Source organism: Neltuma alba, unplaced genomic scaffold, assembly GCF_004799145.2.
Source record: "Neltuma alba isolate B1F8T4 unplaced genomic scaffold, ASM479914v2 tig00013423_pilon, whole genome shotgun sequence".
Classification (NCBI taxonomy): domain Eukaryota; kingdom Viridiplantae; phylum Streptophyta; class Magnoliopsida; order Fabales; family Fabaceae; genus Neltuma; species Neltuma alba.
This window is the reverse complement of record NW_021637675.1, coordinates 29985-52731: the sequence shown is the minus strand read 5'-3', so window position 1 is coordinate 52731 and position 22747 is coordinate 29985. Positions and strand designations below refer to the sequence as shown.

Here is a 22747-nt window from a genome sequence, read left to right as displayed (position 1 = left end):
TTTGAAATTAATGTGGAGCCTCACAAGACAAAACCATGTCTAGAATGTCTTACAAGGAAAAGGAAATGAGAATAATGAATTATAAAACCCCAAAGAGGAACACATTTGCTAGATCCAACCAAATCCAAACCAAACCAAAGCAGAAGAAGACGTGAGCAGAGAAAACCAGGATCCCACAGAGAAAAGCATTGGAGCAGCAGAGGATGGGGTTGAGGAATGCTTAGCAGCAACAGCAGAAGCAGGAGGAGGAGGAAGAGGATGGACAAGAACAGAGACTTTCATGCCATTGAAGCATTGGCCATTGCCACAAATGAAGTAATACCTCTTTGCCTTATTAAGGGTTATGAAGTCTTTGCCTTTTGTCCAATTCCCAATAGCTCCATCCGTAGTGCAGTTGTCATACCCAGTTTGGTTCACCTCAAACACATTGTACTGGTTTTTCAGGTACCTGAATGCTACCCAAAACCAAAAAAATAAAATAAATAAAAAAACTTCTAAAGAGCCTGAAAGAAAGCAATGCATAGAGAAAAGTATAGCATAAACTTTAAGAAAAGTAGTTAGAAATACAATGAGAAGCTTCTTTTTCTCTTTTCAAATCAAACACATTATACTGGAGGTTTAGGTCTCTGAATGCTACAAACACATTGGCGGAAAAAGCGCCAGAAAAATTTCAAATTCCTAAAGAGAAAGAAATTATTGCTTAAAGAATAAGCTAAGCATATCAGAATCTTGAAGAACAGTAGCTAGAGAACTACAATAAAAAAGTTTCATTTTCTTTTCTTTTTCCCCAAAAATCAAACATAGTGGGTGTTTTGGAGCCTGAATTACATGGAAAACTTAAAAGCAGAATACTTAGTAAGTATCGCAGAAAGAGATCTTTCTTAGAGATGAAAGAAGAAGAAGCAGAAGCATAGCAGAAACCATCCTTACTAAATCCTTAAGCACATTAGCTGAGATAAAACTGGAAGGTTTCTTTCTTCTTACTCTTGTGGTTGGGAAGGAAAATGACTGGGATTCAAAAAAGGAAAGATACCCAAAAGGGAAAGTATCTGCAGATCTACGATGTAACAGCAAGGTATCTAACAAAAAGACACATCATTCGGCAGAAAGGTGAAGGAAACTAACAAATGAGGTCGCCGACATAGAAAGTCTGGTTGTTGGCCCAAAGGGTGTAGTTAATGCCAGGGTTCCAGCCACGGTTGGCACCAACGATGTGGTCGGTGGCGGAGACGGCGGAGAGGGAAGCAAGAACGAAGATGAGGGCCAACGACAGCTTCGCCACTTGGCTTGAGGGAGTGGTCATCCTCGGCAGCTAGCCTTCCTCCTTTCTCTGCTGGACGCCTCTATCTCCGACTATCTTCACTGCTCAACTCTCTCACTTGACTCCGTATAATTACTGCGACCCTGTTTCGGCCCCACACTCCCACAGCATGCTATTATTGCACCACTTTTTTATTTTTATTTTGTTTAACACTTCACTTACTAATAATTGGTCATGACTCATTACCCCCTCGTTACTATTTACAAGTTTTAGATTCAGAGAAATTAAGTTTTTATTTTGAAAATAATTTTTTATTTTAAAAAAAAGAAAAAAATTGTTTGGCAATTTGTTTTTAGTTTATTGTCTTAAAAAATAAAAAAACAATAATATGTTTTTAAAAACTGAAAAACCAAAACAACTTTTACATATTTTCTTGTTTTTGTTTTTATGTTTTTTTTTGTTTTGAAAAATTAGAGAAATCTTCTTCTCTTCTCCTCTACTATCTACTACTTATCATTACCAGTGATAACTATCACTTGTTAAAGTGTAATTTTTTATATTTTTTTCAAATGTAATTTTTTTGAAAATTATTTTTTAAACAAATTTTTTGTTTTTTTTCCAAAACTTGTTTTTAAAAACAATTTTATAAAATTGTTTTGAAAATAAGAAAACAAAGAACAAATACAAGCAGGCCCTAAATGTTTGAATTAGCTTTTTAAAAATATAATTTTACGGATTTAGAGATAAGTATATGAAAATAATTTTATTTTTAATTGAGTGAAAGCACTTACTTCTAATAGTTTTTAAAACTCATTTTATAAGTTTCAATTTAAATTTATCGTAACATTTAATATATTTTATTTTAATTTTGTTATTAGTTATTTCTTTTCTTTCTTTTGACATACTCTTTCTTATCGTGTTTTTCTATATATTCTTTTTTATTTTTTCTCATTTACTATAAGAACATATTTTAAAATAAAAATATTTTTCTGACCTATTTATTATTTTTAATTTATTTTAACTAATTTTTTATTGTCAGCAAATTAGTTATTTGAAAACTGTAATAAAGGACTACTAAATAAATATCATTACTGGATAATATTACTCTGTATTTTAATATAGGACTAATATTATTTTTAGTTTTTGAAATTTAACCTTGTTTTAATTTTAGTCCATAAAATTTAAATTCAGTGACTTGGATCCTGGAAATTGATCTTATTTTGGCATGTTAGTTTCTAAAACAGTGTTTTTGTTCTCTAAAACAAGATTTCAAAAACCAAAACTGCTAATTTCAAGTCTTAGGAACCAAAGCCAAAATTAAGTTAAATTTTATGTACTAAAACTGGTATTAAGCTTTTAATAATACCTCCTCGTTAAATTTATGGAGATTAAATTAGTTGTTTATGTAAATTTTTCCTCTTCTCAAAATCTACTAATAAATATTAAATTATTTATTAAGGATTAAAAAAATTTAATTCGGGGTATATCTAAAAATAGTTTGTAGAACTTTTTAAAGTTTCGAAAAGAAAGTCTTAAAAAAGGACGAAAGTTAGTGGATGGAAGTACTTCCTTTTCTTTGATGCAAACAAAACATAACTTTTTGAGACAACTAAAAAACAAAGAAGTTGAAATTTTATAAATACTAAATAAGAAAATTAATAAAAATTTATTGTCATTTACAAATTCATACATGTCAAATACCAAATAAAATTATATTACCAAACCTAATTTGAGATTTGCAATTTTCAGTTTCTTTTTCTGTCATTCTTCTTTTTTTTTTTTTTTTTTTTTTTTTTACCGGCACAAACAAAACATAGCTAGTCTCTTCATTTTGATTTATAAGATATTTTGGAGAGAACAATGTTTAATGTTTTATTAATGACATCATTATAAAATTACCCTTCATTAATTAAGTCTGAGTTAATCAAGAGTTGGTGTGTCAAGAGTCGTCTTGTTACCTCAACGGCGCACCAACACTCCCTTTAAAAATCTGAAATGGTGACATCAAACTCCCAAATGATATAGAGTAGGATGAGTAATTGTTGTGTGTGGGTCCCCCTTTCCGATATAGAATTAGATAAGATTGTCCAAACAAATTGGATTTAGGGGTTATTCCTCCTATTCTTAATATAAGACCCATTTAACTAATTTGATTAGATTAAAAAAGTTAGGTAAGTTGGTTAATTATAAGAAATGTGACATGTTTTTCCTAAAACATCATAATTATTTTTCTTAATACCCCTCCCCCTCTTCTACTTAATTATGTTTAAGGGAGTATTCATAAGATAATTTAAAGAAAATTAATAAATATGAGAAATAAGCCTTATATTTAGGACTAAAACTAACTCAATAATTATATCCTATATTAAGGACCAAAGGAGTATGTTAAATAAAAGGCATTTTTAAAAGTTTATAGCTCTTTTCCAAAGAAAACTTAGATTTCTTACCAAATGATGCTCAGTAGCCTTCACAATTTGTTTCCAAAACATTTTACAAATTAAAAAGGATAGAGTATTCACAGGAATTAAGAAAATGAGTTTCAGTTGGTTAAACTTAGTTGATTTTGTGAGTGTTTGGATAGAATCAAAATCATGGTTTTAAAAATGCTTTTACAATATACGAAGTAAATATGTGGAGGAGTTTATCTCGATTTGTTAAAAAATACTTTTCAAAAGCACTTCTGATACTTCCCAAACACCCTTTCCATCTCATATCAAAAAATTTTACAAAAGTACCCCTACCTAAATAATGTAGTGTCTACATATTATTTAATAAAGATTAACTTTGGCAAAAGAAAAATTAAGTCAACATTAGGTCATTGTTCCATTATATTTTAGATATCACAAGCTTAAAATATTTCATGTTAGTGTCATGTGACCCAATAACACTAAGCACCTTTATTATTGAACAAAGTTTATGTAGCGTCTACACATCATTTAATGATCCCTAAAATGCATTATGTAATCTTTCTCTGTATTAATAAATATTAATTTTGGCAAAAGAAAAATTAAGGCAACATTAGGTCATTGTTTCATAATATTTTAGATCATCACAAGCTTAAAATATTTCATGTCAGGGTATTTTGACCCGGTAACACTAAGTACCTTTTATTATTGATCAAAGTTTATGTCACTCGATTAGCAAACCCTTGATCCCATTGTATCTTCGTTGGGACAAACTAAGATAGATGAAAACTTAAAATTGAAAGATGCATAATGGTGATCAAAACCGAGCAGGAGCAAGCACAAAAAAAAAAAAAAGGGCAAACAGAAGTTGGTAGTAGTAAAAGAGAAAAGTGCACCACAAAATTGAACCTGCTTGGGAAAAAGAAAAAAATTTGAAACATGAGGGGGGAAAATGAAAAATTGAGATAAGGCGAAGATGAGGAAATATGAAACGGGGACAGAGGAAGAGGAGGAGGAAGGCTTGGGTATACCCGGTTTCGTTTTATAAGCACCCCTTGCTGTTATCAACAATTAAATAAAAGAAAGTTTTTATTTTTTATTTTTTATTTTTTTTATTAGAGACAATTCTATTTAAAATAATATGTAGCTGTAAATAAGTACTCCCTCCGTTCTTTATTATAAGAGACGAATAACCGAATTACCTTGATAAAAAAACAGTTAAAATTAGTTAAGAACAATCAATGTATAAGAAGTATATTTTTTCTCTAAAAATACCCTCATTAATAAGGAGAGAGAGTATGAGAGAGAACAATTAAATTATTAAAAGAAAGAGAAGTGGGAGGGAGGGAGAGTGTGAGTTGGAGACAATAAATATGAATAAAATAAGAAATCAACACAAAAAAGTTGAGACAACTTTTAAGTGTCTCTTATATATAGGAACATGCCATAAGCATCAAATGTCTCTTATAATAAGGAACGGAGGGAGTAGCAAGAACAATAATCATATAAATGCAATTATTTTGCATCATCCTGTTGCATTTACCGTTTTGAGTAAGGCAGGTGATGAAGGGACGATGAGAGAGATCCAAAAGAGATGAAGAGAAACTGAAGGAGAGTGGAAATGCATACTTGAATCAAATGCATGAAAAGGAAACAAATCCGTTTTGGTAATGAGAGATATATAGCGAGCCCGTCAGCGACTGCGAGCTAAATGAGACAAAGATGAAGAGTTAAAGAAAAAGGGTGGGATGCCTTTAGATGAAAAAGAAGAAATGAGGGCAAGAGACGAAAGAAGGAAAGGGAATGATGAGAGAATAAGAATAAGGAAATTTCCAAATTTGAAACTCAGATTTGCATAAATTTGCAGCAAGCCCTGTGCACGAGCCAACATTGTTTCGGATGCTGCTCCTATGAGCAGTGGAATGAGAAGAGCCACAATGAAAGTAACCTTGTACTATTTATTTTTGTTTATTGTTTAGGAAAATTTTTTAAAAAAAATGAATGTTGAATTTAAAATTTCATATAAGTATTGGTTACTATACTAAAAAGCAAATGACATCGATTTTTGTAGTAATTCCTCATTTAAAATTTTAAAATTCAATAATCATTTTTCTGGAATTTTTCTTTGATTAACTGATTTGTTTTGGGCCTTATGTTGATTAATTGATTGATTCTAAAGTTAACTGATTTATTTCTGCCAACGTTTTTTCCCCGACTGCTATTAAAAAGCAATTAATCAATATAACTAGAAATAGTCAGCTCAAAAAAAAAAAACTAGAAATAGAACTAATAACATATATTATATACTTTTTTGTGAAAATTAATTTTTAATAATCAAATGAAAAACTCTCAATAAACACGTTTCTTAAAATTTAAAATTGTGTTTGCTTTTTGATATAGGTGAAGTCACTAAGAGGAGTGCTTTTATTTCTTGGGAAAAAACGTTGGCAGAAATGTATCGGGGAAAAAACGGTTTAAAACTTTATAGAAAAGGGTTCAAGTGAGGAAGGAGCATCAGTCAGCTGCTGTGGCGAAGGAGGCGAGGGACACCGGAAGTTAAGGAAAGTCGCGTGAGCGAGAAAATGAGCGGCGACACGAAACCCAACAATGGTGGGAACGTCGGAGGCGGATTTAGGGCAAGGATGGATCACTATCTTTACAGTGGGGACAAGAAGCATGTCATGGTTGGCTTAGCTCTCATCACCGTCGTCTTCGGCGTCCCTTGGTACTACATGAGCAGAGGTTCGCTTCTTAACCCTCCCCCCAACGACCTTTAATCATCTTTTGGATCGTAATTTCATTTTTCATGGTTTGGAGGAAATCAATTTTGGAAGTTGTTTGTAGATGGATTTGAATCTTCCTTCATTTCACTTTTGAGGATTGGGACGATTGCCTAAAAAATGAATTTCATTGTTCTGTGACTCTGTTTCCTACTTGGAGACACTTCTACTCAGTTTTGGACTGAAATTTATCTATTATGATATCTTTGAGCTTGAATCTTCAGGACTATCTATTAACTTATTTGTTCTCTCTGTTAGGAGAAGCTAATTCCTTTTGGTTCATTTGGTATCTAGAAATGTGATATTGCCCTGTTGAGATTGAATTTTCGTCTTGTAATATTTCTTTTTCTTTCTACCCCCTTTCTCCTAGCATAATTGATGGGAATGTTATTACGTACAATTTCAAGGTGCCACAGATGGTACGAGAGATAGGGTTTAAAGGAAATCTTTTTATATGAATGAAACTCAAGGCAATGCTTTCGGTCTTTTGATATGCTAAGCATGCATGTATTTTGAAGTGTTAATCATTTTTAAGCTGCTAATTAGGATGAACCTTTGGCATGGAAGTAGAATTTTGAACTTTGCATTTGCAATCTAGATGCTTCAGTACTTGCACTTCTGGATTATCATTGCATAGATCGGTTCCAATTTTCTTGCATGTGAGGCATACTATGAGCATTGAGCATTCGTTCTGGGATTCATGATTCATGAATTAACAAAGTGTTGTTGCCTTGGGATTCATGATTCATGAATCAACAAAGTGCTGTTGCCTTCTTACCTTTTCAACTTGTAAGTGCAGTTAGTTAACGAATTTTATGTTTATCATATTAATTCGTAAAATAAATTTGATACCATATACCTTATAAATATAAGGTGCCCGTTTGATGCTAATTTTGAATTTTACTGCTCTTATTGTTCCATCACAAGACAGTCCTTGCCTAATATTTCCTCTGGGCTATCAACTGCTTTCTGTAGATTAAGTGTAAAATTTTTCTATGATTTTTCGTAATCATCCTTAATCAAATTGAGATGAAACAGATTATCAGAGTGGTGAAGAAAGGGAATTAAAATAGGTCATAAACATTTTATTAATTTGTAAAGGGTCTTGCTTAAGAACCGAGAATGGATCTTATAAATAGAATTTCTCACATGACAAAGGCAGAACTTAAATCAGTGTGAGATGATATTGGTACTATTGGCATCTTTTCATTTTTAAAAAAACCTTAAGTACATATGCAACCTAAAAACATACTTGCATGGAGCTGAAATGGATGATTCAGAAATTATATCCATCCAATATTTGCTGTGGTCTACTATAATTAATCGATTTAGGTATTGTGTATACAAATGATGCCATGGGGACCTGAAATTGTTAATTCTCAACATGCGTGATGCAGTTTACAAACCATAATACACTAGGCTTTTCTGTCAACACCCTACGATACACTTGCATCACTTATGAACCTTGCATTATAACCTAATTTGAACTGTATAGGTAAGTAGATTTTTTCCCCCCCTCAATAAAAGGAGGAACTAAGCCCGGTACAATAAGAAATAAAAAATTCTCTGGGGGAAGGAACCCCAAAACATGCCTGAAGGAGCACATCCCTAATGCAAATTGGGACATCTTTAAAGTAACAAAAGGAAATTTTGTTCTCAAAACCCTGGTGTCCAATCCATCAGCAGATTGGTTATATACTCTTGGAGTTGAGATGCCAATTCTTCCTCATAAACTGATAAATCTCAAAAATCGTTTAAAGAAAGCATCAGCGATATGTACTTTCAGTATAGGATGGTGTTGTGTGTGTGTGTGTGTGCGTGTGTGTGGTGTGTGTGTGTTTTTGTGCATGTGTCCGTGCATTGATTGCTGCATAGTGGTGCGTGCCTGTTATTCGAAGCTTCTCTCTTGCAAATTATGCAGTTGTTTCTAGTCCTTTTCTCTTAGTTACCACAATTTTGACGAACAAAGAAATATACTACTTGGACCCAGTCTATGAACTACACAAACTGTCTTGTCCTTAGCATGTACTTTCTACTCTTCATGTTTTAGCACTTTCTATAACAAATTAGACATTATGAACAATCATCTCTGAACCTTCACTGATGTTTTCTTTACCTTGTTATGAATTATGGCTGCCTTTAATGTAGCATTCAAAGACGGTTGATTGTTCTGATAATCAAAGAGTTTATCCATGTCCATTGTAGTTCAATACATATACAGCCTACCGAGTCCATTGAACTTATCTGCTCATTTGTTGCCCTGCAGGGACCAAACAGATGTCTCATCAAGACTACTTGGAGAAAGCTGATAAAGCAAGGAGCCAAAGACTCTCATCTGGCTCTGCTAAGTGATCTTATACTGCATTTTTTTATGTAGGTTAATCAATAATATCCCAGTTAGACCACTTAATAGTCAGCGCTTAAAGGCGTGACAACTTTTTATTATATCTCCTTTTTCTTCCTCCGGCTTTTTATACGGCAGAGATGTTCTTCTTTCTTGTCTGTCTTAGTAATGTGGTCCATGTAGCATTTCTCATTGCTTTGTTTGTTTGCTGCTGAAATATGTTGTTCGAGAGTACTGTCCAAATGTCTACACTACACGTCGATATAAAACTTGGAACCTTTGTTGAAGGGGTTCAACTTCTTTCCTTTACCACTTCAATCCGCTGCCCCCTGCTGCTTCAAAACCACGCCGTTTTAAAGTTCTCGCCTCGGAATTAAATTGACAGCAGTGTGGAGCATAAAGACAAAGTTGGGAAAGAGTAATTATTTTATTTTATTTTTTATGTGAAGACGGAATAACATGAAATTGATAAATTAAAAATACATGTTCTTTTCATTGAAAAGTTAGCTCTTTTATCTGCCAAAAGTGATATATTTGTTTTATATAAAATTATCGCTTTAAATTTAAGGTTTAAGGTTTATTTAGTGTTTTTTTTATGTATTTAATCTCTTAAAATTTCTTATCAGTCGTCTAATATTATGAAGTTTTTTTTTTTAAGTGCTCAAACATCTTATACTACCTTCGGTTCTAATTATAAGAACCAGTTGACTAATTTGAGGAGATTAAAGAAGTAAGTTGAGTTAATTATTTGTCCTAAATAGGTGTTGTCTTTTTTAAAATATTTTTACTAATTAAGTATATTGACTAGAACTATTATTGTTAGAAGGGTTACTTTGAAAAAAAATATAAATATGAGAGACAAAGTGAATTGGGGTTTTATGTTTAGGACCAAAATAAAAATCAAACAAGATTTTATATTAAAGACCAGAGGTAGTAGTATTTTTTGGTGTTATTTTGTCCTTAAAGTATCAAGTTGTTAGGTGCATTTTAAGTTACTAGATGAGCTATAAAATACTCGAGTTAGATATATCTAGGAAAATACTTTGGGTATTAGATGAACAACAAAATACTTTGATGATAGACATACTTAGCATCATATGAATTTTAAACCTTTTTTTAATAGAATTTTAAATTGGAAAAATCCTAAAGAAATGACGGTTGAATTTCAAAATTCCAAATCAATATTGGTTATTACATTCATTAAAAAAATGACTACATTTGAAAAGCAAATGACAACACAGTTTTATAGTAACTCCTGATTTGAAATTTTGAAATTCAACAATTATTTTTTTGGGCCTTTCTCTTTTAAATTTATTGGTTGAATTATTTGAATTTACTTTTTTATTTTATATTTTATATTCGGAACGAAAATTTTCCACCTTTTTTCTGATTTGAAAAGGTCCCAATTAATTTGTTTATGAGAGTTTAAATTCTATCTCAAATTGTTAACCCCAAAAAAAATTAGAATATTGTTTATTTAATAATTTTCACGGTAAAAGTATTTTTAAAATTGTAGTTATTTAAAAAATTTAAATACTCACATAAATTTCTACTGAGGAAAAATTGATTAAAAAAAAAATCGCTCAGGTTGGTTTAAACACATACAAGAAACACCAAATGGGACACCAGAGAGGAAAATTGAACACCTGATGTCAATTTCTATGGAGGAAGAGAAAAGCCAAACACGTTCAAAAAAAAAGTTATCAAACACCACCTATCACATCTAGAGAGTTAATTGTTGATAGAATAATGTTGTTCATCTAGCCAATCAAACTTGATGCTTTGTTGTATACAACTCATTCCTCAAATGTATCCATCTAGCTTTCTTTAAGATAAAATACTCAAAATCCCTGGCCCAAAAAAAAACTCAAATTTAAAAACTTTCAGAGCAAGATTTAAATAAAATCATAAAGATAAAAATATAATGTTCTTCTATCATAAATATGATGCAGCAGTCATTTAACTTTTTTTTTTTTTGACCAAACAGCAGTCATTTAACTTTAGACATTAACAATTGTGAATTCAGGGGTAATGTCTTGTTCACTTGGTCAGTGTCACCCTTTCAAGCTTCAATAATTTACACGAATAAAATATATTGTTCCTTGACATAATATAGCACCCTGCCTAGCTGATGGATAGACATATCCAAATGAAGAAAATAAAGTATTTATTTGCTTTTTGAATTTCATTCATAGATATACAATAAGTCACTTGCTCACTCTGCTTCAATCAATTATTGATCAGATGAGAGTGACTTTCAACCTACCAAGACTATATGCAAACACCAACCACTCCATTCAACTTGATTCAACTTGAATTAGGAATCACACCAGCTACTGGATCCATATGATCGACCCGATTTGACTTGAATGAGCAAAATGCCAACCACCAAGTGCATCCAACCCGTTCGATCCGATCCGATTTGATTTGACTTCAATTAGTAAGGACACCAACCACTAGATACATCTTACCCGGCTTGAATTAGTTGAAGTTCAACATGGCTTCCGAAGATTAAGAGCCACCTAAGGGACGACAACAATATCAACAAATCTTATCTCACTAGGTGGGTTCGGCAGCCACGGCGTATGAAATGAAAATGATCAAATGTAGGGATTGATATGAGATGAGTAGTCACGGATTCCTGCTCCTTCCCATCCCATCCATTCTTCCCATAAATCCCAATCTGGATCGTTCATTCCTCTCGTTGATTCATCAATCCCTCCATCTTCATCATCACCATACATTTCACTTCCATTTGTTCCTCCTCTCAAATTTTCCATCACTACCTGCTTCCATGAATGTTTTCAACATCAGTTATTGATTTTCTTCAAATTCAGCCAACCAGAAATGACATGTTCAAATCATAAATTCGACCAATCATAATACCAGAGAGATGTATTAAAAAATGGCAGATCTGTTTCACTTAACCATTTCATCACTGTTTTTTGCCCCAATATTTTACTGTTTTTTCCCTATATCAGTTCCAACAGACAACAACTGCAAATTTGTTCAACAATCAGCTTCTATTCACTTTCTCAGCAGCTTCGTTTTTGACATGAATATAAAACCGCAGATTAGTGAAATCTGATGAATCTCTAGTGATTATGAATATATGCATAAACTGACTGATCTTGTATTCAATCTTATGGTTCTGCAATGAGCAATGAATCGTACATGCCATTGATGCAATATTGAATATTCAAGTCATTACAAAAAGTTATGGCAATCACTGAACAGCCATCGAAGTGGAGAAGGAGCTACTTCAGAAGCAGTAATTTTCATTTTTGTTTTCATATTCCATGTGGTGCAGAGGAATAATAAATACTCAATTCAACTACAGAATTAGAATTCATAGAAAGATGGGAATGTGATAACTCACATCATATGCCTCATTGATTTGGTGAAACTGTACCCCACAATTGCTTCCTCTGCAAACGTCCGGATGAAACTGATACACAATTTCAAATCAGCCAATCAATATTACAACTTTTTATAAATCCCAATAAAACCAAGCCCCACATATCGCTGGGACAAATAACTTTAAGCTCAACAAAGAACAATCCAGTTGGAAACCAAATATCAAACGTCACGTCTACATATAACAAAATCTCTAAACTTTGGAATAATAATTACGGCAGAAAGATTAAGGATCAAACCTGCAAAGCAAGCTGTCTAAAAGCTTTCTTAACCTCAGATTCAGAGGCACCAGGCTGGATTCTCAAGGTCTTATAAGGATCCATTACAGAAGAAGAACAACAAGAAGAAATCTTAACTCTGTTCAAACGTTTCTGCTTCTTTTCACTGTCCTTGAATTGAATCCAGGGAGAACATGACCTATTACCACCAACAACTCCGGCAACAGCAGCAGCCATTGTAACTCGGACAGAAATCTCAAATCTCCAAAATCAGGGAAAAACTCACAAATTCCCAGAAAAACCTTTGGCTATAAATAATAAAGCTATGATCTTTTCTGAAGGAAGATTTTATTTAGAATAGATCAAAGGCCACGCAAGTTGATTTGATCGAGATGGCGTGTTTGAACCCTAAAACGGGGCTTCTTTGAAAACTCAATAATTGAGGAGTGAATCAATGGATAAACAACAAACCCACTAGAATCTAAAGAGAAATGCGAGATATTAAATCAAAGTCGAGAAAATGTGTTGATACTTAAGAGATAAAGAACAAGACTGGACCCTTTATGCGCACATGGATAAAAATTGCTGACGAAGAGAGAGATTCGCGGGCTTTATCCGTTTTGCTTCATTAGTGGTCAGAATTGGACGCGGAAAACTGTTCTTCCGGTTTATTTTGGGGAATATTCTTGTTCGGCCAGAATTTACTGATTCAACCCCTTCAATTGTTTGGAATCCTTATCTGTTCGATAAATAACAAGACAGACAAAATTTGAGGCCGAGAGGGAAAAGATGAACAAAATTTAAGCAATCCTTCTAAATAAGTTGCATCTATATCTCTTTTTTTTTCCAATGATTTGAAATCAAAATAATACTTTCCGACCTTTATTATAAGTGCTAAATAACTAATTCTCAAATAACAAATAATTAGTTAAAAATAATAAATATATTAGAAATATATTTTTATTTTCAAATATGCTCATGTAATAAATAAGGGAAAAAAAGGATAGAGAATGTGAGAAAATGTTATAAGAGAGATTATGGCAAAAGAGAGAGAGAATGAATAATTAAAGGTAAAATTGAAAAAAAAAAATGTATTAAATGTTAAAACAAACACCAAAATTTATAAAATGGATCACACCCCTCTCCCAATTTGAAGCTTATATACCAGAGGGAGTATAATATTAACATATTGCATGTAAATGATTTTGTTAAATATGAATTAGTTGTTGATTCTATATATGTGTGTGTGCATATAATGTTCGTTAAATTTTTCAGTGGAAGTGCTCGGGATGCCATGCCATAATAAGTCAAATTTCAATCAAGGACATTGGTCTTTTTTTAACCAATACTCTTATAAAGTGTTTCAAATATTCCCAAGGAATATCTATCAATATAACTATGACAGCTAATGAATAGGAGCGTAAAACAGATGCATCGTCAATCACGTACATGAGCATTAAGTTCACAAAGAAACTAGGTGTGGGAAACATCACTGGGGCCAAATTTTTTCTTTTTAAAAACAAAAAAAAAAAAGAAAAAAAAAAACGACACAGATTAATGACCCCTAAAGTGATTAATCATCCGTGAAACTGCTCACGGTCATGCCCGCTGAATCATTTTTCCATTTCAGTATCCTGAATATCCAAGCTTATGTACAAAAGCAGAACTTTAGAACATACAATTCGCTCTTGAGAATCAACATCATGATTTCTAGATATGAAATGATTCCTCTTCCTTCTAGTGGCTGCTTCAACAGATTAATGGCTATCCGGCCTGACTCAGGCCTAGATTTCTTTTCCACTTAGATTCTGATAAACCTTTTATCAGGCTTGGACGGTTGAGCTAGATTGGTTGGTCTAAACTTCTTTCACCATTAGATGGTTGATTTAGACTCTCATCAGCCTTGCATAGTTGAGCAGATGATGGAGGGTTGTCTGTAACCGGATCATCTGGACTCGAAGGCTTGAACTGAACCAAGATCATGGTCATGTTGTCACATCCTTCGCCACCAGCCGTAGGCGATAAGCACCGATCAAATACTTTCTCGCAGACTGCAGAGAGTTTATTCTCCTACATAGAATGGGTAAACGTGTTACAACCAGACCATGAGATTTGTACTGTTTTAGTAGGTTTTCTTATCCAGAAAAATACAGCGTCCAGTGAAAAAAAAAAAACTCACCGTCTTCAGCTGTAAATGTATAAAATCCACAAGCTGTTGGCTTGACATGCAATCCCTACACAAACATCACGCCCAACGGTAAGGGTTATAGAAGAGGAAGGAGTATCCTATACCAGACTTAAGAGCTCCCTAGGTTATAATTATAAGAACTATTCTATTATCAGAAAAGAAAAGAGCAGCCATCTTGATTTCTTAAATATCCAAGAAACAAAAAGGCAGAATTCCCTGAGAAGAAATGTTCCTTAACGAAACAGGACATCAAAATCAGAAAAAAGGTTCAGAAAGTAATAGCTGCTAGATCATATGAGAAAGGACATTTTAATTGACTGTTGCTGTCACGACATTATGTTTAATGTGTACTGATAATTTTAGGTGGCTTGCAAAAATGGAAAAAGTTACAAGTACTGAAAATGGTTGTAAAAACATGTATATATCTATTATAGGCATATTGCTATGTAAATGAATTAGATACTGTCCATGGACAAAAGAAGAAATAAATACTGTCAACAGACTTTCTAGAGGACATTTCAGCAACCAAGTAGCTTACCATATCCCATCACACGCTATCACAAGAAACTCATCATCATCGCAAAGCTCAACCTATTGCAGAAAACGTTTTAAAAGTTTGAAGAGTAGAAAATTACAGAAGGAAAAGAAAGTTGTTAGATGACAATAGCAGAACAATATATTAATTCTATGAAATACGTATAATCTTAAATAATGAAATTCACTATTTTTGCTCAGATAAATATAACTTGTATCAATATAACATGACCAGAGGAGCATATCAAATACAATCATTCCATATCCATCAACCTGTTAATAAAGTATAGCACTATATACTTGCAGTACATACAGAAGTAATATCCGGATCAGCAGTGACAATCTGCTTTTCAGCAGGCAAAAACTTGTTTTGCTTAAATTCCATGTCTCCTGTAACAGAAGCAATTTCATACTACAGAAGTTAGGGAGAAAGATGAAATCTAATTGTAGATTAGGTAATAAAAGAGTTTCTCATTGTTTCCTTTGCATCAAGCATTGATAAATCATCATAAAAGGAATTTTGAATTACCAATTGCTCTGGCCAAGTTTAGACTTCCATTAACTCGCCCAACTTGTATGAAACCACCAGCTTTTAGAATCCTATCTCTCTCAACTTCAAGGTCAGGCTTGTGGTCTTTGGATAAATTATGCGCCTACGGATAAAATTTCATGAAAGAATCAGATAACGGAATTTTACCAAACAATAGCTATGTTGTAGGCACCAAGTCATAGACAACAAGTTAATTTACATGATTCAGCACAAACCAAATCAGATGTATTGGGGGAGAGCGAACAGGAGAAAAGGCAGTCTGGACTCTGAAGAAATATCTGATTTTGAAATCATTTCATGACATAACCATCAAGTGCAAATAAATTTCAATGAACACGCTTTTCCAAACTGTTGCAAAATGTAGTCATGACAAAGTTCAAAGTGAGCAAGTGCGAGCTGGACATTCTGCTGCTAATGGCTGGACAAAAATGTAAGTTGGATGTTCAGTTTTGTTGAATGGCTCTAGTTGGCATGGAGGAGTAGATGAAAATGGATCATGGCTTTTGAGCTCCTGCAGTATGCTGAGTGCTAGTCCTCCAGTGATTGCAGAGATTTTTGGAATAGCAAATTTGAGTTATGGTGGGAAAGAGGCTTACGCAAGGTTGAGATTTACATTGATTGTGCTGAAGCAATCAACTTATTTAAAAGAGATCAGTTGCTCCACCAACCTTTTAAGGATATCATCAATTATACAGGAAATATTATCCACACAGACTGGAATATTTCTGTAATGTTTTGTATAGGGAATCCAATTGCATTGCTGATCGTCTGGCTAAAAAAGAAAATGGTATGCCAAATTCTTCTGGAGTCTTTGATCAGCCACCACCTTTTATTAATGAGGTGGATAATGATGACGATGAGATGTTTTATCTTCTTGGTTTCGTTTTGTATCCTATGTACTGATTGTTTTTTAGCTACAATAGTATTCAGCGTTCATTTTTATTTTTAAGAAAAAATGTTGTAAAATTATATGTGCATGAAAAATAGTGAATTAACTTGCAATTTATGGCAACTAAAAACAAATTGTACACAGCAAATTGGCTACCTTTCTGACTTTCTTATTCTTTATATATCTGGTTTCTTCTCCTTACTCTTTATATCCTCTTTCCAAATTAGTACACTCATCAACACCTATTAAAGCATGCATACTTTTTAATATATCATGCACCTATGTCCTCTGTATCCAATAATGCATGCAAATTAGAAATAAAGTAAGAAAAAGAAATTCTCAACAAGGGGAGGCAGTACCTGGCCCTTCCTTGATATTACACAGCGAGAATCACCAGCATTTGCAACTACAAGTTGGTTGCCTTGAATGACTGCCACACAAGCTGTGCATCCAGAGCTTGGTCCCGTAAAATCAGAATGCGGTCCCTGTTTTGTATCATTGTACACCCTCAGTTTCAACAGCAAATATTTATGCACTGGGGATCAAGAGGGAATATGCCCAACATGACAACACAATTTTTTTTTTTTTTTGGAAACAGCTGATAAAGATACCCAGTCTACAAAATCATTCTAAAAGTAAATTGCTGTCAAATTGCCACATAACATACAAACTATCAACTTATAAATGCATAAAGCTCCACACCCATATGATAGACATTTAGAAAACGCTGGAAACAAGCACAGACATCAAAATATTACGACACCAAATCCGCAGAGAACCAAATGATTTAAGGAGCACTGGTGGCAATTGGAAATAAATTAGATATTTTTTAGTTTGCTTAGTAAGCAACTCCAACAAAGATGGTCCTGCAAATAACCAAAATGAAATATTAAAATCAAGAGACACTAATCTGTCAACTTCAAACTAAAATGGTTTCAATTCTAGAAATTTTTTCATTCGTCTAAAAATATTTTTAAAAAATGCCAGAGTGCTCTGAAAAAAAGTGGTTGACAATCCATTCATGGTTACATATGATAAAACATGGAGCAGATTATTGAAATTTCCAATCCAAAAGTTTATATGCTTAAATGCCATGTTTTTGGGACTAAAATCTTCCCAAAACTGCATGTCCAATAACAGAATAAGTAAATCAAAAAATTAAGGAAAAGAAGAAGTTGCTCAAGTAAAACAAATGCAGTCATTATTTGTTACCTCCTCAAGAACCCAGTCATCAGAATGGTCATTGCCGTCACCGCCCCTTGGAGACCATATAAAGCCCTCTAGCATACCAGACAACTTTTCTATATTATCTCCCAAGACAGCTAACTCTCTCCACCCTCTTTGTCCACGCATCATCTCATCCATTCTGGTTCAGTAGGAAGAAAATGATACATGTGAGTGATAGAGACCAAAACAGAGAGCTAAGAATTCTTTTTCAAAAAAGAATAGCTCTTACAAAGAGCAGGAGAATAAGAAACTCCCTATTATTTGAGATGCTAGAAACCCTACACTGTCCGAGAATTTACCCATACCTCTTCTCAACTTCCCCAAAACTCTATGTGACAGATATAACTGCAACCATTGCCCTACCTAAAACTATCCAAAACTGTTATGCAACACTGCAACAGCCTTACAGTTACCAGTCCGCTGCCAAAGCAAGCTGGCACAAGTGGTTGTAAGATCCCAAATATCATTTACATATTTACATCTCCCCTTGCGTGTGGGTTCAAATCCCCCCATAACAGCTCAAATCTTGCATTGGCAGCAAATCTAGATTCGGAGATCACCTACCACCCAAGGGCCAATGAGTCTTTGTGTGGAGCCCTGCCGGTGGTATAGGAGTGTCATCCCTAATATTTATCTTTCCCATGGGGGGGGGGGGGGACCAATCTGCTGCCAAAGCTGTTCATAAACCACCCAAAATAGCTCCAAAATGCTGGGCCCATTGGTAAGGAAAAATGTGCAACATTTGATTTGACTAAAGTATCTACGTCTGCAATTCATAACCGTATCCCCATTCCAATCATTGCAAGTGCTTTGTAAATTTACGATCTATCAAAATTCTAAATGTGCAACTAGGTTTACCTACGGAGAAAAGAAACCCAAGCAAATTATAAACTCCATTGTTTGATAGAAACCACAATTAAAAGTTCAGATAGATCCTTTTATCAAAGAAGAATCAGATCCAACTGCCTCAAAAATATCATCTAGAAGGCTCTTCACATTCAAGGAGAGACATGTAAATTCAATTTCTTAAGAAATTATTTGTATAATACTGATGTTAATTTGTACATTCTACACGTAGTATTTGAGTATGAATAATTGACAAATTTGGAAATAATGGAGCTATACTTTTAAACTTTTACGTAGTATCTATTGAGTATAATGTCAGCTTACATTTTTATTTGCATCGTTAACAATTTTTATAAGCTCTTTGATCTGTTTTGAAACATCTTGAGAGGGGGGAGGCGGTAACAAATGTATAGATGTTGTTACACATACCACGAAGTATAAGGTGCAACATAACAGATCATCACGGAAAACAGCGGAACACAATATGATGAGAGTTCAGCCTAGGTCTAGTTAGTAAAAGGCAACTACCTCATGATGCCATCCTTGGGATTTTATAATTAAAGAAAAGAAGTATCGAATATTAACGTAGATCATAAACAAAACACAAAGTTTAAATAATAACCTGAGAAAAGTTTTCTGCAAAGATGTGCCTATATCTCCAGCTACATAAGCTTCATTCTTAAGCACCTGTCGGTGCAGATATTTGGCACAAAATTTAGCAACAGCTTTACCTGAAAAGCAAGAGATTGTACAGAAGACCTCAAAATCATATAGTGGACATAAGTGTGCCGGGCATGTCAACCTACCAAACTAAGCATTTTAGAAAGCTATAATCACTAATCAACAGTAATGGAATCTGAATTCTGAAAATAATTCATAGCAGACAAAGCATACAAAAAATACGGGAAAATGTTTCTTTATTGTTTTCTTTTCATTTAGATTTCTGCTATACAAAATCCAAAACGTGAACCGAAGGCCCCCAGGTTTACTGATACTCAATCAGACCTCAGATGATTAAGAGCGTTATGACACTGTGTGATACAAAGAGGCTGCAAGAATCTCACTTGTCAAAAGTGAAATTACATTAGAGTTAGAATTATAGAAACCAAAATAGCACTGTCTCTGCAAGGAAACTCTTTGAAAAGGATAATTAAATTATCAATTTCTTGCAGAATAAATTCACAAGCACAAAAGAATGGTAGAAGGCAGCCATATTCAGGTGAAGTATTTAAAAATCCAAAATCCCCCCTCCCACTGGCAGTATGAATCCATTCAATAAAGAATGAAAAGATCAATTTTCATGCCGAATCAAGCATTTGATACTCCTCCCTTGAGGCAGCCAGCTTGCTATGCGATGAAAAAGATTTCCTATTTATAGGGGACATAAGCAGCTCCAAATTATAAGAGAAAGGTCTAAATAATTAAAATCACTTCCACTTAAAACAAAATTAATGATAAAAAATAAAATATACTACCTCTGGGCCCATTTATAAGAAAACTATAAATTGTTTCTCATAAATAGGGCTGGAGATAGCATTTGGTAATGCTGAAAAAAACCTCCCCCAAAAAGTACACAGCCTTCTAAAACTGATACATTGAAACATTGAATAATTTAAAAAGGATAATATTTTTTATCATTTAACAACCACTGTTAAAAAAATCATAATGAACATACTGACCTCCATGGCCGTCATAAACACCAAAGAAAGATGTTGATTCGTCCAAATTTAGATGGGCTGCATGCTGGCAAGCAATATAAAAGAAGAAAATTTTATATGCACCATCTAATAGATTGTAATTTTGTAATATAACATTAGACTACTGATTTAGCATTGAACCGAGGTATTTACAGACTATCAACATCATGCCTATGCAAGATTCAATTCAAATGAGAGGCATTTTCAAGTAAGCACATGTAAAAAATGTGGAACATTTTATACAGTATCACGTTTGTAGCAGTAGTTGATTACTAATATGCAACTAAGATGCGGTCCTTTTGCTCTGTTAACCACACGTTGTAATGATGGAAAAATTTATATGCAAGTTCATAAAACAAACATAAAATCTCATATCTTTTACAAACTTTCCGATGCAATTAATGAAACAGCAAATCAGAAAACTTCTAATCACGAGGAGTTTAATTAGATTTAAAAGAAAAAATGTGTTTAAAACTTTTAAACCAAATCCTGTAAATAAGTATTTTGAACGGGTCAAAAAGACATATCTGATCAAGTATATTGCAAGCTCATTAAATGCCATATAAAAACCCTTCTCAATAGTCAATACAGTTAACAAATCACTCAAAAAACTTACTCTAAGCAGACAACCTATCTCGAAAATGTATTTACTTTTACCAACAATATATTGTTATATTATAAGAATCATTTTAATAGTACAAGATTGTGTAAATTATAAATGAACCGATTTATTGAGTTATGTAATTAGAATTATAAATCCCAATGATATCATTTAAATCCTATTTATCCTATTTATATCATATTTAAATATTTTCTTATTTATAATTATAAATACATAACATATTGAGCCTATCTTATCAGATCTTCATATATACCTTATCAGATCATAAGTTTCATATATCACAGTGCCTTTAATGCACGAGATGAAAACAGAACACCAACAAAAAATCACAGCAAGGACCAGTTAACTGGTAGGATCCAGGTGCACGATCAAAGGATCGGTGATAGTAGCCAAGCTAGAACAACCTATCTGACTCCAATTTTATCTTACCAGGAAAAAAATAATTTTTCACAATTTTCTAGCAAGTTCAGATTAATACTATTTCAGCCACAATGAATTAAATTGTCAATCGACCTCAGGATTTTCCTTTTCTTCTCCACTTGATTACTAGCTCACGGGTAAGACAGGTTCTAAACCCACTATACTTTCTCCATGAACTTGATTTATGTTCAAGAAAAGGAAAATCCAAACTCATAATCGAGGCAGTTAACAATTGAACATTACCATATGATATACCATGTCAAAAGGGCGGACAAGAAGCAATGGAGCATGCAGTTACGCGTTGAAAACAAAAACACATTCTCATACAGAAATAGCAACTGATATTTCATGAAATTAAACGAGTCAAGGGAGTGCTTACAGCATCTTCCATGGTAGCACGCCACCCCTGCATGGAAGACAAACCGTAGCGAAGCCTGTCATTCTCACCATCATCAGAAGCCTTATCTGTTTTCGGGGCGCTGAGGTAAATTCCCATCTTTAACTGCAACCAAAACGGAGTAAGTGAGTAACAAGGAATTAAACGCAGACTCAGCAAGAAGACTACTATGGATCCGCTCTGCTTTATTTTTCTGTTTAAAACAACAACAAAAGAAATTCCAGTGACCCAATAATCAAGCAGCGACTTAATTGCCAATCACTTGTTCAAATCAAACCAAGCAATCCTATATCCAAGATATCTAAAGCCTCAGAATCTCAAAAAAAGATTTGTCCACAAAAGAAAACAAAGGAAACGAATAGGCATTATACAGGAAATATAAATGTCAGAAGATCAATTCCAGCATCCAATCCATAAAAAAATCGAACTTCAGAACGCCAATGACTGAAATCACCATGTACAAACAAAGAAAGCTTTCACAATAAATCAAAATGAAAAAGGGGAAAAGCACAATTAAGAGTTCTAGGGTTCTAAGAAGAGAAGCGAGTAGGCATACAGAGTAAGCGATCTATCTTTCAGGTGAAAAGATGAAACAAAATGAATGATCCCAAACAGTTTCAGTTGCTCTGTCTCTGACGTCGGAGAAGTAGTTTTGTGCTAAACCAGCGGCTCCCACGCGCCGTGCACGTGCCCCTTTTTTTTGGGTCCCAAAAAGAAGTCATTTTCTTCATAAATATCCTATCCAAAACTTCTCTCCCTCTTTTTTTTTTTTGAGATAAAAAATTTCTCGTTCGTGCAACGGAAGGCAGTAAAACATTAGTAATAAACACGGAATGGCTAGAAATATTATATACCCTCCCCCCATTCTTTTTTGGTCAAAGTACCCTCCCCCCATTCTAAAAGTAAGAATTAGATCCCTGGTCAAAAAAAAAAAAAAAGAAGTAAGAATTAG

The 22747-nt window shown here is 33.5% G+C and overlaps 4 protein-coding genes across 6 annotated transcripts; 1 reads left to right on the top strand and 3 right to left on the bottom strand.

Annotated features, from left to right (window-relative positions):
• LOC114737288 (lamin-like protein) lies at positions 1-1376 on the bottom strand. The gene is made up of 2 exons (XM_028925202.1): positions 1126-1376; positions 1-455 (listed from the first exon to the last, which is right to left on the bottom strand). Exons 1-2 carry the CDS (start codon positions 1301-1303, stop codon positions 109-111), a joined length of 525 nt encoding a protein of 174 aa, XP_028781035.1. The 5' UTR covers positions 1304-1376; the 3' UTR covers positions 1-108.
• A 4806-nt stretch (positions 1377-6182) lies between these two features.
• LOC114737291 (uncharacterized) lies at positions 6183-9105 on the top strand. The gene is made up of 2 exons (XM_028925207.1): positions 6183-6408; positions 8713-9105. Exons 1-2 carry the CDS (start codon positions 6249-6251, stop codon positions 8796-8798), a joined length of 246 nt encoding a protein of 81 aa, XP_028781040.1. The 5' UTR covers positions 6183-6248; the 3' UTR covers positions 8799-9105.
• A 1692-nt stretch (positions 9106-10797) lies between these two features.
• LOC114737289 (chaperone protein dnaJ 8, chloroplastic) lies at positions 10798-12961 on the bottom strand. The gene is made up of 3 exons (XM_028925204.1): positions 12447-12961; positions 12170-12238; positions 10798-11576 (listed from the first exon to the last, which is right to left on the bottom strand). The coding sequence occupies exons 1-3, from the start codon at positions 12660-12662 to the stop codon at positions 11391-11393; spliced, it is 471 nt and encodes a 156-aa protein (XP_028781037.1). The 5' UTR covers positions 12663-12961; the 3' UTR covers positions 10798-11390.
• Positions 12962-13795: 834 nt separating this feature from the next.
• LOC114737295 (probable protein phosphatase 2C 21) lies at positions 13796-22436 on the bottom strand. 3 transcript variants are annotated; one of them, XM_028925212.1, is made up of 12 exons: positions 22352-22421; positions 22073-22081; positions 21778-21900; positions 20339-20402; positions 19282-19390; positions 17799-17952; positions 16946-17071; positions 15677-15800; positions 15461-15537; positions 15152-15204; positions 14605-14659; positions 13796-14495 (listed from the first exon to the last, which is right to left on the bottom strand). In XM_028925212.1, the coding sequence occupies exons 3-12, from the start codon at positions 21892-21894 to the stop codon at positions 14268-14270; spliced, it is 1107 nt and encodes a 368-aa protein (XP_028781045.1). In that variant the 5' UTR covers positions 21895-21900; positions 22073-22081; positions 22352-22421; the 3' UTR covers positions 13796-14267. The 3 variants fall into 3 exon arrangements, with proteins under 3 accessions (XP_028781045.1, XP_028781043.1, XP_028781044.1); XM_028925210.1 differs by lacking the exon at positions 22073-22081 and having other exon boundaries at positions 22352-22436; XM_028925211.1 differs by lacking the exon at positions 22352-22421 and having other exon boundaries at positions 21778-22276.
• Positions 22437-22747: the final 311 nt, after the last annotated feature.

What these genes read in the sequence shown, in the direction of transcription:
- LOC114737288 (XM_028925202.1), bottom strand. Translation starts at nt 1,303, where the DNA reads ATGACCACTCCCTCAAGCCAAGTGGCGAAGCTGTCGTTGGCCCTCATC. An exon ending in CTATGTCGGCGACCTCATTT is followed by an intron (nt 456 to 1,125) that starts GTTAGTTTCCTT and finishes GGTTTTGGGTAG; the next exon opens with CATTCAGGTACCTGAAAAAC.
- LOC114737295 (XM_028925210.1), bottom strand. Translation starts at nt 21,894, where the DNA reads ATGGGAATTTACCTCAGCGCCCCGAAAACAGATAAGGCTTCTGATGAT. An exon ending in GTGCTACCATGGAAGATGCT is followed by an intron (nt 20,403 to 21,777) that starts GTAAGCACTCCC and finishes ATTGCTTGCCAG; the next exon opens with CATGCAGCCCATCTAAATTT. An exon ending in ATAGCGTGTGATGGGATATG is followed by an intron (nt 14,660 to 15,151) that starts GTAAGCTACTTG and finishes ATGTTTGTGTAG; the next exon opens with GGATTGCATGTCAAGCCAAC.
- LOC114737291 (XM_028925207.1), top strand. Translation starts at nt 6,249, where the DNA reads ATGAGCGGCGACACGAAACCCAACAATGGTGGGAACGTCGGAGGCGGA. An exon ending in TTGGTACTACATGAGCAGAG is followed by an intron (nt 6,409 to 8,712) that starts GTTCGCTTCTTA and finishes GTTGCCCTGCAG; the next exon opens with GGACCAAACAGATGTCTCAT.
- LOC114737289 (XM_028925204.1), bottom strand. Translation starts at nt 12,662, where the DNA reads ATGGCTGCTGCTGTTGCCGGAGTTGTTGGTGGTAATAGGTCATGTTCT. An exon ending in TTAGACAGCTTGCTTTGCAG is followed by an intron (nt 12,239 to 12,446) that starts GTTTGATCCTTA and finishes ATTGTGTATCAG; the next exon opens with TTTCATCCGGACGTTTGCAG. An exon ending in AAATCAATGAGGCATATGAT is followed by an intron (nt 11,577 to 12,169) that starts GTGAGTTATCAC and finishes TCATGGAAGCAG; the next exon opens with GTAGTGATGGAAAATTTGAG.